The sequence below is a fragment of the Lissotriton vulgaris genome, chromosome 3_1, assembly GCF_964263255.1.
Source record: "Lissotriton vulgaris chromosome 3_1, aLisVul1.2, whole genome shotgun sequence".
Lineage (NCBI taxonomy): Eukaryota > Metazoa > Chordata > Amphibia > Caudata > Salamandridae > Lissotriton > Lissotriton vulgaris.
Genome location: NC_141689.1, coordinates 730,327,178 through 730,341,672, shown reverse-complemented (window position 1 = coordinate 730,341,672; position 14,495 = coordinate 730,327,178). Strand labels below are relative to the sequence as shown.

The 14,495-nt window shown below is 40.7% G+C and overlaps 1 protein-coding gene across 3 annotated transcripts in view; it reads left to right on the top strand.

Annotated features, from left to right (window-relative positions):
* The window catches only part of TICAM2 (TIR domain containing adaptor molecule 2), a 118,752-nt gene extending 104,487 nt beyond the window's left edge, over nucleotides 1-14,265 (top strand). The window contains exons 3-5 of one of the 3 annotated variants that reach the window (XR_015309304.1): nucleotides 4,504-4,681; nucleotides 6,493-6,614; nucleotides 9,566-13,807. Coding sequence is in view for 1 of the 3 variants with exons in the window: in XM_086961052.1 (XP_086817178.1) it covers nucleotides 9,598-10,251 (654 nt within the window). In the remaining 2 variants the exon portion in view is untranslated. Of the gene's footprint in view, nucleotides 1-4,503; nucleotides 4,682-6,492; nucleotides 6,615-9,565 lie in introns of all 3 variants that reach the window. The other 2 variants (XR_015309303.1, XM_086961052.1) reach the window with 2 other exon arrangements.
* The last annotated feature ends 230 nt before the right edge of the window (nucleotides 14,266-14,495 follow it).

Sequence of the window (14,495 nt, the reverse complement as noted above, 5' to 3'; positions counted from 1 at the left end):
CCTGCCACCAGAAGAACCACCTGCAGCCACCCCAGATTGTGCAACTGTTTATCCCCGCACTCACCCACAGGAGGGAAAGTCCACCTAGATTATCAGTAGGTGACGATAGCAAGACCTCTGCCACCACCAGCGAGAAACCCCTACTCTTATTTCCTTCAGTGTGTGACTACCATTCACTCTGTGGGCTACTTCTGATCACATTTTCTTTCTGTTACCAGTCGTAACTTTGGAATTTGGACTTCAAACAAGTGTGGCTCTTCAGCTATGGTTTCATTCAGCATGACTGGCTTCATCACTTTCTGGTTTGGTTTGCTTTTTCATTTTCACCCTGTTTAATTTCTTCACATTTAGTTCAATAAATTCACAACTCAAAAACTCAGACTAGTGCTGTATATCTCAATTCTATCAATGCATTTGTTTCCCTCCATCATAACTTTACAATGACAAAAATCAAAGGATTGTGTAAACAAAAATATTTTGCAAATATGTAATGTTTTTCTAAAGTTCCCAACCATAACTTCTAAAAATATATACCATTTAATCATCTACTACTATGTTTATTCCATTTTACAAATATTTGTCAACATTTTCACTAACATAACAATTATTACATGACACTAATACTCAGTTCCAGTTTTCACATTTCCAGTTCCAGACCATGCCAACATGGAAGAAGGGGATATGTCCGAAAAAATCAGATTGAATAGTTAAATTATCATTGGCTCATGTCATTATCTTGAGCCAGATCTTCCGTCTCACATAGGGAATTCCTCATCAGTTACACCAATAACATGGCAGTCTTACATTTAGTAGACACAGGATTATTCCACTCCACTGTTCCAATATCTTGCGGCATGTTATAACCAAGTTTCAGTGGTGTACCACAGAGTGTATGTCCTACAATGATGGGGCACATCAACAGCAACATACACCTTACACACAATAGGAATTTTGCCAAAGTGAAGGGAGATTAGCATAATTTGGCTCCACTACCACATGTGGTTTGAGCTAAGGATGGCACACATATTGCCTTAGTTCAAACACACGACAGCGAAAACGTCCAAATATAATCTTAAAACCTTCAATTCAATCACAGTGCAAGATGCCTTGGTGTGAGATTTGTACACCCAATATCTGTGTGTGTCTGTCTGTCCCAGTATCAACCCATGGTCCCTTTGGACTTCAAAACAGCATCATGTACCTGCAAATGACACAACTCTGAAATGTCCAAATGAAGATGGCATGGTGACGAAACCTAAAACAGATCAAAACAAAAAGATTACCAATCAAACCTAACAGACACATTACAAAGTCAACTTCAGGAGGACACAATTTCACAAAACAATCACAGATAAACAATGTAACTGAACACAGTTAATGTGTCAAAACTTTGATCACTAAACACCGCTGGCCTGAATTTCCCTTAGCTTGCCCTTCCTAACAAATTACCACCACATACTTCTCTCTTCATCACATCAATAGTTGGTGTAATGGTGAAAGTGATAATATGTAAAGATATACTTACATTCATAAGAACTTGCAAATGACATCTTTATGTAAGTCAACTCCTTCCTCTTCACCGCTATCATCTTCATTTGGCATTCCAGGATCCTCACCATGTGGCTATTCATGGTCTCGATGCTCTGCGATGTAAGGGATGTTCCGTCGCACGCGATGCTGTAAAGCATACAGCAGCCCACAATGTTTGTGCACAACTTATCGGGTGAGTAGAGGAGGGCTCCACCAGTTTTGTCCAGCCTGAAAGCCAATCTACTGGCCGTCGTGTTCTTCCATGTGCCTCATTGAAGCGGACTTCCTGTGGCATTGTTGGATTCCTCAGCAGTGCCAACAACTATAGTCAGTTGGGACACGCTGAGTCTTCTAGATAGAATACAAAAAAGTGGCAAAAAATATAACACCGTTTGAAATCATTCAACTAGAAATTCCCAAAACAATATTATTGGAGATTGTACCAACCAAAAAGCCAGGCCCTCTCAGGTCCAAGTTTTGGCATTTGCAGGGGTATGGAGCTGTTCCGTAGGACAAATGAATCATGGGCAGAGCAGGGGAAAAGCTCACAGATGCTTGTGATGTACAAATCCGTTGAGCAGACAATGCTTATGTTGATTAAATGGAATTGTTCCCAATTCTGATAGACCTGTTCTGTGGAGTCTGGTGGCACTAAGGCAATATGTGTGCGATCAGTTGTTCCAACCACATGAGGTAGGCTACACAAATCATAAAAGTCCCCCTTCACATTTGTCTAAATCCTGCTGCCAAGGAAATTGGATGAAGTTGTTGATCTGTCTCATCATTGAAGATATACCTTCTTGTAGCAAACCACTGGAAGTTGGTTGTTACTGTCACCAGATACTGCCACAGTGTATTGGAAGCATACTTTAGCCACAAAATAAAGTACTGCCATGAGTCTGACAATTGGAGAAATAGATGTGGGATTTCTGTTGTGAGGCTGAAGATCCAGTTGCTGACAGAAGTCCAGTATAGTTTTCCTATTCAATCTGAACGTCTTGATTTTATTCATTTCTTCCATGATGGCAAGGTCTGGGAATGGGCGGTATACCTGAGGCTGTCATCTCCTCACTCTCACAGGGTTAATATGTCTGCATTAGTAAAACATTTGAACATTTTCCACAGCATCATGTTTGATATTTAACACTAAAGGCATGTATTTGTAAAACATATATATGGTTTAACTACATATTTTAATAAAATATTTCCTTTTTGTTCTTTATTCTTCACAAATTACATTTATGGCCTAAAATAAATAATGAAATGTGTAAATAATATATTTCAAATGTATTATTTACACATTTTCTTTTAACAAAATCCTTCAAAAATACTGTTAACTGAGGTGTAACAACACAACACTAATATCGATTTTCAGCACAGTAACGCTCTACATATAAATGTTTATTTTTGAAAGAATGACTGCACAGCAAAGTTTGAGTATGTTAACAAACTAGCCCTTATTTTGAGTGGTGGCTACACACACAACAGTCACAATTATTCTATTTTGAACTTCTGAAATGGCGGGTGTCTGACCTCGCTAATAGGACATTTAGAATCAAAATGGAATGGTGGAAGTTGACCGCGTAGTGGGCGGTAAACTCCACGAGAGACAGATAGGCTAACGTTGACAATAGCGTACATCACATGCATATACACAGCGGCTGGGAAAAAAGCTCATTTGCCTCCTAACACTGCTACCATTAAGACCTCCTTCACTTTTGCTGCTGTGAGCTATGATGCCAGGTCGAGCAGGTGAGAGGGGCTCTTCCTTCTCGCAAGAAGAGCTGGAGTTGCTGACATAGAAGGTCCTCTCCCTGCATGGCCAGCTCTATGGCTCACCAGAGGACGAGGTACATGTATGAAATGTATATGGGAATCTGCCTAACTGTTTTTTTTATATTAGCACAAGCTACAATGTCCCTTTGAGTTCCAAAATGTGAAGTTTAGTTAGGGATGATAAGTGCCATAAATTCTACTTCCTTACAAAGAACAATGATGTTGGGGATTTCTAATCACTTTACAGTGTTAAAAAACAACAACATTAGTGAAGGCCTAGATTCTAATTGGTGTGTTTGTAGAGATATATCTATCTATATGTTTGGAATACATGTTCCACATTAAAAACTCACATCATCTAAATTAGAAAACACATTAAATCCTAACTGTACATAAAATAATGTTTTGTATACACCAAATGAAAATGATGTTGGTATGTCTATCTTCCCAAAATCACTCAGCCTAGATCAGTGCCCTCCAAACAGGTGTATGGGGGCTACCAGTAGCTCCCTGAATGCTTCATAGTAGCACACAGCCTTGAGGTCATTTATTAGATGGGAACAAGGTAATCTTTTCATGTAAAAGTTAAGGGAAGGTTGTATTCATGTGACATCATGATCATTAGGTTGCAGATAATAAGGCCTGACAATGAGCAGGGCTCAGTCAGAATAATGTGCCAGGCTGGGGCTGAGTCACAGGGACAAACAACTGAAGCACTGAGGTACATCTTTCATAAACATATATCCTTGCCAGGTCAAATTTTGAGGTGTGTTTAAAAATATGCCACTGAATGCTTTTAAATGGACGATAGTTGAAAGGGAGAGTTAACCTAACTTCTTGAGGTAACACTTCATAACATTTTACTCCCAATTTAAAGTGTGTCCTGGTCAAACTGCAGGCCCCTTACTCATAGGGGCCACTATTCTCTTTGCCTTAAGTATTTATGTTTAGCCTTCAGTAGTTCATTATCTTTTGCACCAATCAGAAGTAGGCCACATTACAGAATATGTAGGAGCTCCATGGGCTAGATGATGTCACAGCCTTCGATTGGTGAGTTTAGACCATGACATGGGATGAGGGTTGTCAACAGGTCACTGCAAAAGTTTGTATTAAGATATTGGTTTTGGTCGACATGTGAAAATACACATGTTGTATGCTAACTTATGAGTCATGCTAGTAGAATTCTTTTCAATACAGACAAACAGAAAGTTGATGCTGGACCAGAAAGTCAACTGAAGTCCAGCTCAGTCTGTCTTCCCAATGTGGGAAACACGTGCACTGCACCCTGACCCCCCGCCCCTAATGGCTCGCATTTGTGCGGAGACCTATCCGGAGCTTGATGGGCAGTTGAGAGCCCAAAAGCAGCAACTAGAGGGTAAGTTGTTATCAGAGTTTTACATGGCAAACTGTTTGTTACAGGCAGGATTTTTCCCATCAACTTTAAGGGTGACCCATGTCCAACGCACAAGAAGTGTTCTTGAAGGTGTACCTTTTGTGCAATGTGTATGATGATATGCTTTATTTATACATTTTTTGGAAAGGATCCCTCCTGATTCCTATTCACTATCAAAGGAACGTTCTAAGCAGACACATGGCTGCCTAAACTCCACATATACATCAGGTTCTTTGATGTCTAGAGGGAAAGTTGTACCAGACATGCCAATAGTCTTTATATTGTCTGGTGTGATGCTCCTTCACTGTTGTGGATGATGTAATGGTAGCCTTATTACATGTGATAGAGTACACTAGGTAGGCACTTATGATACAGTGTATATACCAAATGTCACATTAGTAAGTTCGAATTCTACACAAACCAGTGAGCATGTGATCCAAAATGACTAGTGAGGGCTACATTTTGGAATCAAAACTTATCCAAATTATGTTAAGAATCAGAAACGCTGTTTCATACAGGGTAAAAGTGACAAATTAGCATGATGTCTTACTCTTTCACAAATGAGTTTGTAAGACAGTCTGTTTTTGGATAAATAATTTTGATAGGCATACAATGTTTGATGAAACACAGATAGGAATATGTACACATTGGTGCCAGAGTAACACATACCCAAAAAGCATTTCTCAATGTCCTTTGTCATGTACAGATGAAAAATCAATGAGGAAAACTTGAGAAAATTTAAGGTATTTTGGAAGATGGAATGTTCCATCACATATAGGTAGGAGTATACCATCAGGAAAACTCAGAATCAGGCCAAAGGTATGACCCATTAAGCAAATGTTGAAATGCATCAAGGTGTAATTTTTCATATTGTTATTAACATTTGAATCTTTGAAGTAATTGTTCTATATGACTCATTGTATGTAATGATTATTGTGATGTTCTACATATGATTGATTACAGTAAACGTCTGCAAATTTTCGATTACTGTGAAAGCCAGCATGTTTAGTGAAACATTTTCACAAAGATACAACAAACTTCAAATAAATAGAAATATTTCGGAGTCAAATGTGAACATGTTTTTGATCTGTACTAAAGTGTATTAGAAATGTTTCAAATGTTATGTATTAATTTATGCTGTAGAGGTCATTTGTCAATCCTCCTAAATATTTATTTCTGACTGTCTTCAATAGCATACGTATCTACATAGCATGTGATACATTGCTAAGCTACTTCACTACAGCATTCATTTATAATTGTGGGCATTTGACATTTACTTTATTGACTTGACGTACGTGTTACCATTGCGAAATACCCAAACAAAGGTAACCTGCTTTTAGTTTATGTTAATGTTGGTACAACATTGCAGTATTTGTTGACACACATTTATTCTTTTTTACTTATTGAGAATTAAAAGAATACAGACTTTAGGGTCTTATGAGCATGCTGTACAAAGGTATTTTGGTTAATATCCTTTCTGGTGACATCAGTTCACTTTTCTAAGCTACAAAGGCTAGCCAAAGTCAGGGGTATGAAACAGTTCCTGGCGAGACATAATAATGGATAAGAGACAAGAGAATACATGATAGGAGCATTCATTGGGAATGACATTACTGTGACTAAATGTTTTCTGAAAATTTTGCGTACAAGCATGAGCTTATGCGAATATAGAACTAAAGTTAAGAGCCTTGAAGCAGGTTAATTCTGAAGACTTGGAAACTGTTTTGTGATCAAACATCATGATCAGTTCTGTTTACACAGATTCAATAAAACTATTGTATATGTCATTTCAGAATCATCTGCAGAAGAAGATAAAGGAGATGTTGCCAACATAGGCTTGGGTGTGGACAACACTGGCCCGGAGGTTGAGGGGAGTGCAATGGAGGCGGCCAGCTCCTCTACATCTTCCTCAGAGGCCTCCTCCAGCAAGCACTCCCTAGTGATGGCAGACCCTACAGGAAGTCTACCAACTGCATCCTTATCTGACACCCAAAGTACCATCTCCACCCTCCCTCTTGCTCCCCCACCAGTTGGCTATACCCTCACCCCAAAAGTCTTGGTATCTCCTTCGCTGCAGACACCTTATCCCCTGCCTCCCCGGCTGCACCAAGTTAGGAAGCTATTGAACTCCTCCAGAATATATCTCTAGGCCAGACTGTACTACTGAATGCCATCTAGGGGCTTGGCTGCCAATTTCAACAAATGGTAGCCTACCTATCAGGCTTTCATAGTGCTATGTCTGGCTCTACAGTGATCTCTTTGAGGTCTAGCCTCCTTACTGACACAGACCAACCTTCCCAACCGTGTGCCCTACCTCCTGCCATCCCCATCCATATTCCCCATTCCCAGACCTGCCTCAAGAACCCTCACACCCTTGCACACACCCACTCACACAGACACAAGCAACACACCCACACAGAAACAAAAAAAAACAAAGGCACACTTCCAAACATACCGACACCACCAGCAAAACCACAGACTCAGCAGCCACCACCACACACGTGCACCACCACCAGCACACCCATAGACACCGCAGCTACCACCACACCCACATCCACATGCACCACAACCACACACACCACCTCCACAGACACTGCAGCCACCACCACACCTGCAAGCACATGCACCACAGCCATACCCAGCACCTCCACAGACACTGCAGCCACCACCACACTCCCACCCACATGCACCACAACCACACCCAGCACATCCACAGGCACCGTAGCCACCATCATACTCACATGCACCACAACTACACACCGGCACCTCCACAGCACACCCATCCAGAAACATACACACACACACACACACACACACATTAGAATTCACTCCCACAAAACTCAAACGCCCACACTCATCCAAACAACAGACGCCAATGACATAAGTGAGTGAGTGAGTGTACACTTGGAAAGCGCATGGCTACCAAAGGCCTCCCATCGCTGGATAAGGCACACCCAATTGAGCACAACATACACCAGACCCACAGGCACCTGCACCCTCAACAGACACATGTTCATCAGACACTGCCACTCCCGCTACCTTCCAAACCCTACCTCCTGCTGAACACACTACCAATTTTCAGGTTGAAGATATCCTTTTTATATCCTTTTTACTCTTTTTACTCTTGCTCAACCCCTACCAACCCCCAAATCACCTTTAGCAAACGCCAATCTACCCATTCCACACCCCAGCCCACCCCTTACACATATCCCAATCCACATTTACCAAATGCCAATCTATCCCATTCAAACACCAACTCACCCTTTCCACATCCCAACTCAACCAACCACCAGCAAATGCAAATCCACCCCTTCTACGTCTCAGCCTACCCCTACCAAACGCAAGAGCACCCCTCCCATTCCCAATGGCACGCCTCACAAACCCAACCCCCCTCCCTTGTAAGATCTTGGAGGTCCCATCTCTGCCCCCTAAATGCTCCTCCCTGGCATTTCTTACTTATTTATGCTGTTTTTACTTAAGCCTTTAAAAATGTATATCTTCCGTTCCCCTTATTGGATTTTTGTTGTTTTGGTGTCAGTTTGTTTATTACATTTCTTCTATATTTTTCTAATTTAGATTGGGTTTTTTGTTCCTTAGTTATGACTTGATTACTGTTTTGGTACTGCATAACTACTTTTCACATTGCCCTAAGTTAAACCAGTCTGTTCTCTGCAGTAGCTACCAAGGGGTTGAGCTCAGGTTGACTTAGTGACTTTGAGGCTTCATCCTGACACAAGTTGTTATTATTTCTTGAGGTGGGCCATCGCAAATAATAATTTACATTCTTCCAATGGTCAACTGTAAACAAATCAGTTTTGAAACCATCAAAAACGACAGTTTATCCTGTGCTTATAGGTCTCGTCCCAGCTGGAATGTAACAAACTCGAGCCAAAACTTGTTTAAGCTTTATTGGGTCTTAGTGTGGTGCAGCTTCACTCCTTACACACAGTGAGATGTAGACATATATCTAGGAGTGTTGATACACTGGGTGCAACAGTTGGAAAGAAGACACTGAGCTGCTGTAGCCGGCTGCAGCTTGGAATTTCATGCTGTTGAGTTCTTCAGATTGCTTACAACGTGCTGTAGAGAAATGCGGTAAAGTAGGGTTAAGAGATGCTGAGGTGGACAGAGGGCTGGGTCAAAGGGAGAAACACCACCAGCTAAAAACAGACAACACTGCGTGAATCCTTGTGATATATCACCCAAAACATGTATATGGAAACATAATACTAAGTAGGTTAACAATGGAGAAATCAGTGGAGCAAAGCCACCAATTTAAAAATAAAGGAATTTACAGGCAAAACATACTTTATTAAAGTAGCCAAATTGCAAGCTAGGGAAACCTAAAGAAGTACTCACAAGGCTGCTTGCCAAAACCATTGCAGATTTATTATGCTGAGAAGATCAATTCAAAGAAGCCAAATTAAAAAAAGTGTCTTTCCCCAGTGATTATATTGTGTTGGGCTATTGAAAGGGGAGTTCAGAACTAAATGACTATTCAGAACATTAGTAATCGCAATTGTCCTCTTTCCACTTCACACTCCAATTTTTTTTTCTGTATCATGTACAGTTTCCCTTTATCCTCCTTAGGATCCAATATGCCTACATTTGTTTTTTTCTCCATGTGAATGATAATCTTCTTTTGCAGTCAAATGAATGTCTTGTCAAAGGAATGTCTTGCAATATGTTGCAATTGTAGCATGTTGGTATTAGGTTGATATTCTGATAGATGAAAAAATTGATGATGGAAGGGCATACATTGCATTTAAACTCTGCTTTCTACTCCATACTCTTTCTTAAAATGCTGATTATTCATTCTTAGTAATGTATGTTTTTTGATTCATTGAACTGTGTTTTTTCATTTAGGTTGACACAAGGATGAAATAAATTAAATAGTGATGGGAGTTTGTAATTCCAAAGAAAATCCCCTGCCTCCTAACAACAAGAGTGAAGAGACGGCAGAACAGAACACCAGTGCAAATGAAATGAAAGGAACAAGTGGGTCTGACGTAATTTCTGAGAAGTTGGAGGAAGTTCCTGAAGTTGCTATGAACACAACCAATGAGATATTGTGGTGCGTTAATGATAGCAATATGTTTTACAAGTTTGTAATTTTACACAGCGAAAGGGATATTGAAGAAGCCATCAGAATTCAGGCCATGCTCCAAAACCAATTTAACATTGCACCAGGGATAATTTTTGCTGAAATGCCATGCGGCCGTCATACGTTGCAGAATTTGGAGGATGCTGTGAATGGATCAGCTTGGACCATAATCCTGTTAACAGAAAACTTTCTAAAAGAGACTTGGTGTGAGTACCAGACCTATACATGTCTAATAAACTCCATAAACAAACAGCACAAGTACAATTCTGTCATACCCTTAAGGCCTGCAAACAATGGGCTTTCTAGGGCAAGGACTCCACTTGTTCTGCAAGCAATTAATGCTCTGGAAGAGGCGGCCCCAGCATTTGCCCAGCAAGTGGAAACAATCTTCCAGGAAACATTATATGAAAAACAGAAAGAGTTATGGAAGAAAGAAAGGTGGAATTGAAATGAGCTGGTCGAGGAACTGTAAGAAGTTATAACATCTTGCATCTTACTTCTCATAATGGCCCACTAAACTGAATATCTGGGTACTCATTGGCTATACGATGGGCCTGATAAACTAAGATACATTTCTTTTGTTGCCAGATGTGTCCTGTGCAAGTGTCACCTTACTTCAGATTAGACACGTTTTAGTGTTTCACAAATATTTCAGTGTGCATCATGTGCAAGATATATAACCCAGTGTAGGATTTTGTGATAATAGTGATAGCTCTTTATATACCGACATAATAAAACAGTTCTGATATTTCTTTACACTGTAGACAATCGATGCTACTAGTACCCAGTTTAGCAGTATTGTCTAGTTATGTAGATCCAAAGACAGACAGCATAGTGACGCCCAGATGTACTGTTCTTCTATTCGCAAAAAGTATATGCAAATTGCACACTAAAGTTTGCAAATGAAATCATATTTTGCAAACTTATCTATGTACTAATACAATTCAATGTTGAATTGCAATTTGGAAGAAACGCCCCTTACATGCCATTTCCAAATTGCAATTAATCATGGGTTGAAGAACCCATTTTACAGGTTTGAAAAACTTTTCCAACTTGTAAAATGAGTTTTGCACATTAGAAATGGGATTTTTGCAGTTGGAATTTTGTGAATCACAGGGTTTGCGACAACAAAAGAGTTTAGACAAATAGGGCTGTATGTATGAACAGATTCTCCCATAGACACAGAAAGGGTAAAAACCTTGGATACATCTGGCCCCTGGTCCTCTTTCCCCTAAGTGTGTCAAGAGCATAACAGGAAACCCCTAGAGCTAAGGGTGCAAATACAGTAGTAAAATCATAGCTGTAAAATAAGGGCAAACAGTTACCAAAGCAGTGTCCACTTGTAAGCACCTAATGCGTTCTGTCAATCTGGGATATGGACGTATCATTGAAAGCAGAAAATAGCCTGTGTTATGAATGATGGAATTTCGATTGCAACTAAAAGTACAGGATTCTTGATTGTCGGTTTTGGACTGTCTCATACAAGTCAAGGTTCAGGATTCAAACTAAATCTTCACTCCAGTGAAGACTATAAACAACATTTGTAGGTATGGAGGGAAAAAAGAGAGCATAATTCTGGGTACTGGTTCCCACTAAACATTATTACACTTATACTAACTGGACGAATTCACTTTCCTGACTGAATTTAGCAAATTGAAGACTTCCTGTATAGCCCTCCTTGTATGGGTTAGGAGCCCTTCCTTAACTCTGATGTTTGCCCTTTACATTCTGCACAAAGAATCCCATAGAATGCTGTAGAGAGGACACATAGCTATGTAGTCATGCTTTACCGAGCAGAGAAAATTCATGTCCCTCAGCTATGTAAGGAGTGTTACATGTGTGAGGAACACTGATGTTCCACAGCCATATTAATGGGAACATATATGATTTGCTAAAGGGAGCAGCAGTCAGTGTTGCACCCAAAAGAACAGTATTCAGTATTGTCGGGTTCGGGCTGTCTCACATTCAGTGTTCAGGACACAAACTAAGGGCCTAATTACGAGTGCAGCAGTCCCTTACCCGTGGATGGCAGTCTGACCACCGCCATCGTTTCGGTCCTCCCACCCGATTACGATGGTGCTGGTGGGACCACCACATGACCGCTCCCACCGCCTGGATCCCGCCGTATTAGGGAAAGCAGGCAGGAATTGTGGCAGTGCCGATGCCGGCACCGACCTGCCTTTCCACCGAGCATTAAATGGCGGAAACCCTGCCATGACATGCTTGGCAGAAATGCATGTTGAGGGCCCCTGGGGGTGCAAGTGGGTGGCACATGATGTGCCCGCGCAAAGTGTACTGTTGTGGGGGGACTGTGTGGCATGCACAACATGGTGCATGCCACACCATGCACAACATGGTGCATGCCACACTGCCCACCCAACCTGCACTAGGCGATGTACTGCGATGGCATGTCTTGCAGGCTCTGTCGATGGGCCGCAAGATGCTGCCACAGTAACACGACTGCACCGCTAGCCCTGGATTACTGTTGTTATCTGGTGGGCGGGAATGCCAACGGCTTGGCAGTCTTCCTCAGACCACCTAAGTCGTAATCAGGCCCAGAATCTTCACTCCAATGGAGGCTAGGAACGTGAATTTGTATATTAAGAGAGCAAATAGTATTATTCTTGGAAATGGTTCCCTCTAACCACTACATACACTTAAACTACTTTTACTATATTGCTGAATACACCTTCCTGACTGAATTTTGAAAACTAAAACTTTCCTATTTTTTGCCATCCTTATATAGGTCGTCAGCCCTTTATTAAGAATGATGTTTGTCCTTTGGCACCTGCTCCAATATCCCCATAGAGTGCTACAGAAAAGAAGAATTTCTATGTAGTCATGCCATTCTTATGTACGTAAAGTGCAAGGTGGCATTAACATTTCTGGGAGGACTTGCCCTTACATCGCACAAATATGAAGGAAACAAGAGCTGTCTTCACTGCATCCAGTCCATGGCAGGCGGGCCCCATTATGTAAAAAGAGATTCTCTGGCAGCTTTGTCATAATCTATAACACCACCAGAGTCTGAGCCCATGAAACCACATATCTAAGAAACCAGTACAAAATACCCATTTTGCTTTTCTCTGCAGAGGCAGAAGAAGACTTTAAAGACCAAGGAAATCCATCCAGGCGTGTCTCTAATAGAGTGGGTGTTTCACAATAAGACATGGGTATTGTAGAGTTTGCAGCTTTCCCTCACAACCACTGAGATATGCAGGAGGCAGCTGTTCATGACTTGCACCCCTGGACAAGAAGTGACATACTGCAATTAGTGAGTTAAATATTGAATCAAATGTGAAATATCATATAACTAATAACTAGAATTAACAGATGGCACATTTGATTGATATCTTCCCACAATGCAACCCAGGGCTGTTGTATATTTGTGTCAAATGTTTTAAGCACAACATCTTAAGTTGTCAGTAGTGGTTTTAGTAGGAGAGAAGCAGATAGTGTTTACTACCAGAATTATGCCTGTTCGTGAACTACAAGAGTTATTCTGTTCCAGTACTAGAATAGTATCAGGTGAATTTCATCAGGACTAAGTTAAACTGGCAAGGGCACATGAGAATCACAGTATGAGAATAAAAAGATGTGCTCCATTACAGCAGTGGATTGCATTAGTAATGAAGAGTACTGGTCATAGTACAAGAGTAAGAGGTAGTTTGGCTCTTCAGTACAGAATTTGGCCACATTGACAACATTCCTCTGAGAGATAAGTGCATGGCTCTATCTCGCAAACTGTTTTTTGTCAGAGTTATTTAAATTTGTCAGCATAAGTGGCTAAATTCCACAACAGATTTGTGTAGAAAGTATTTGCAACATTTAAATTTGCTGGCTATCACTTTTGAAGTGATTGACAATTGTACCATGTTGTCCATTATAAAGTTTTTTTAATTGTTTCCAATTGTATTTCAATAAATCTTTTTTTTCACAATGTAAACCATTGTAGTCACCATTAACCACCAAAATAAATTCAAAGTACACTAGGACAAAGCTAATCTTGGAATGTAAATCCTACTGGATAAAGTTTGTTGAGTTCTCCATACCAATATTTTAAAAAATTGCAAGAAAATTTCAAAATCTGTCCAGAAAATTTCAAAATCAGTAAAGATGTGGTTTAAAAAAGAAAATATGATGTATAGTTCATGCCTACTGAGAATATGATGTATTGAACATCGAAAGCTAACTTCCTCAATGGAAGCACCTGTAGTGATTCAAGAATGTTTTCTTCAAGTAATCCAGAGTTTTTTTTAACTTTAGCTGGATCGTGCTTCCTTGTAGTATTGTGTTGGAATCCTCGAGAAGGATGCTGCGGTGTGTAGAATGTGTGGATGTCAGAATGGGTGTGAGGTAGGAGGATTCCAACAAGGGGTGGTTGTGGGATGGTTAAGGAGGCATTGAGGACCTGGTGCCCCTTGGATTAAGATACCTATATTAAAGACTTAAGACAAATTGATTACCGGCTGGACCCTCTTTTCCCTCAATGGCGTGGAGGATGGGATGAAGCGGCACAAGCGGGTTCAGGAGATTTTCCGGAGTGAAATTTGACATCTGGAGTGATTGCTTGTTTCACGCAGCTAATGTTCCATTTGCCGGTGTTTTTTTGGAAGTGGCTTTGTGCTCCATCTCTTAGTCAACCTCAGCTATCTTTGTGGAGCCATGATCCGTGTGAAGAGGTAGTCCACA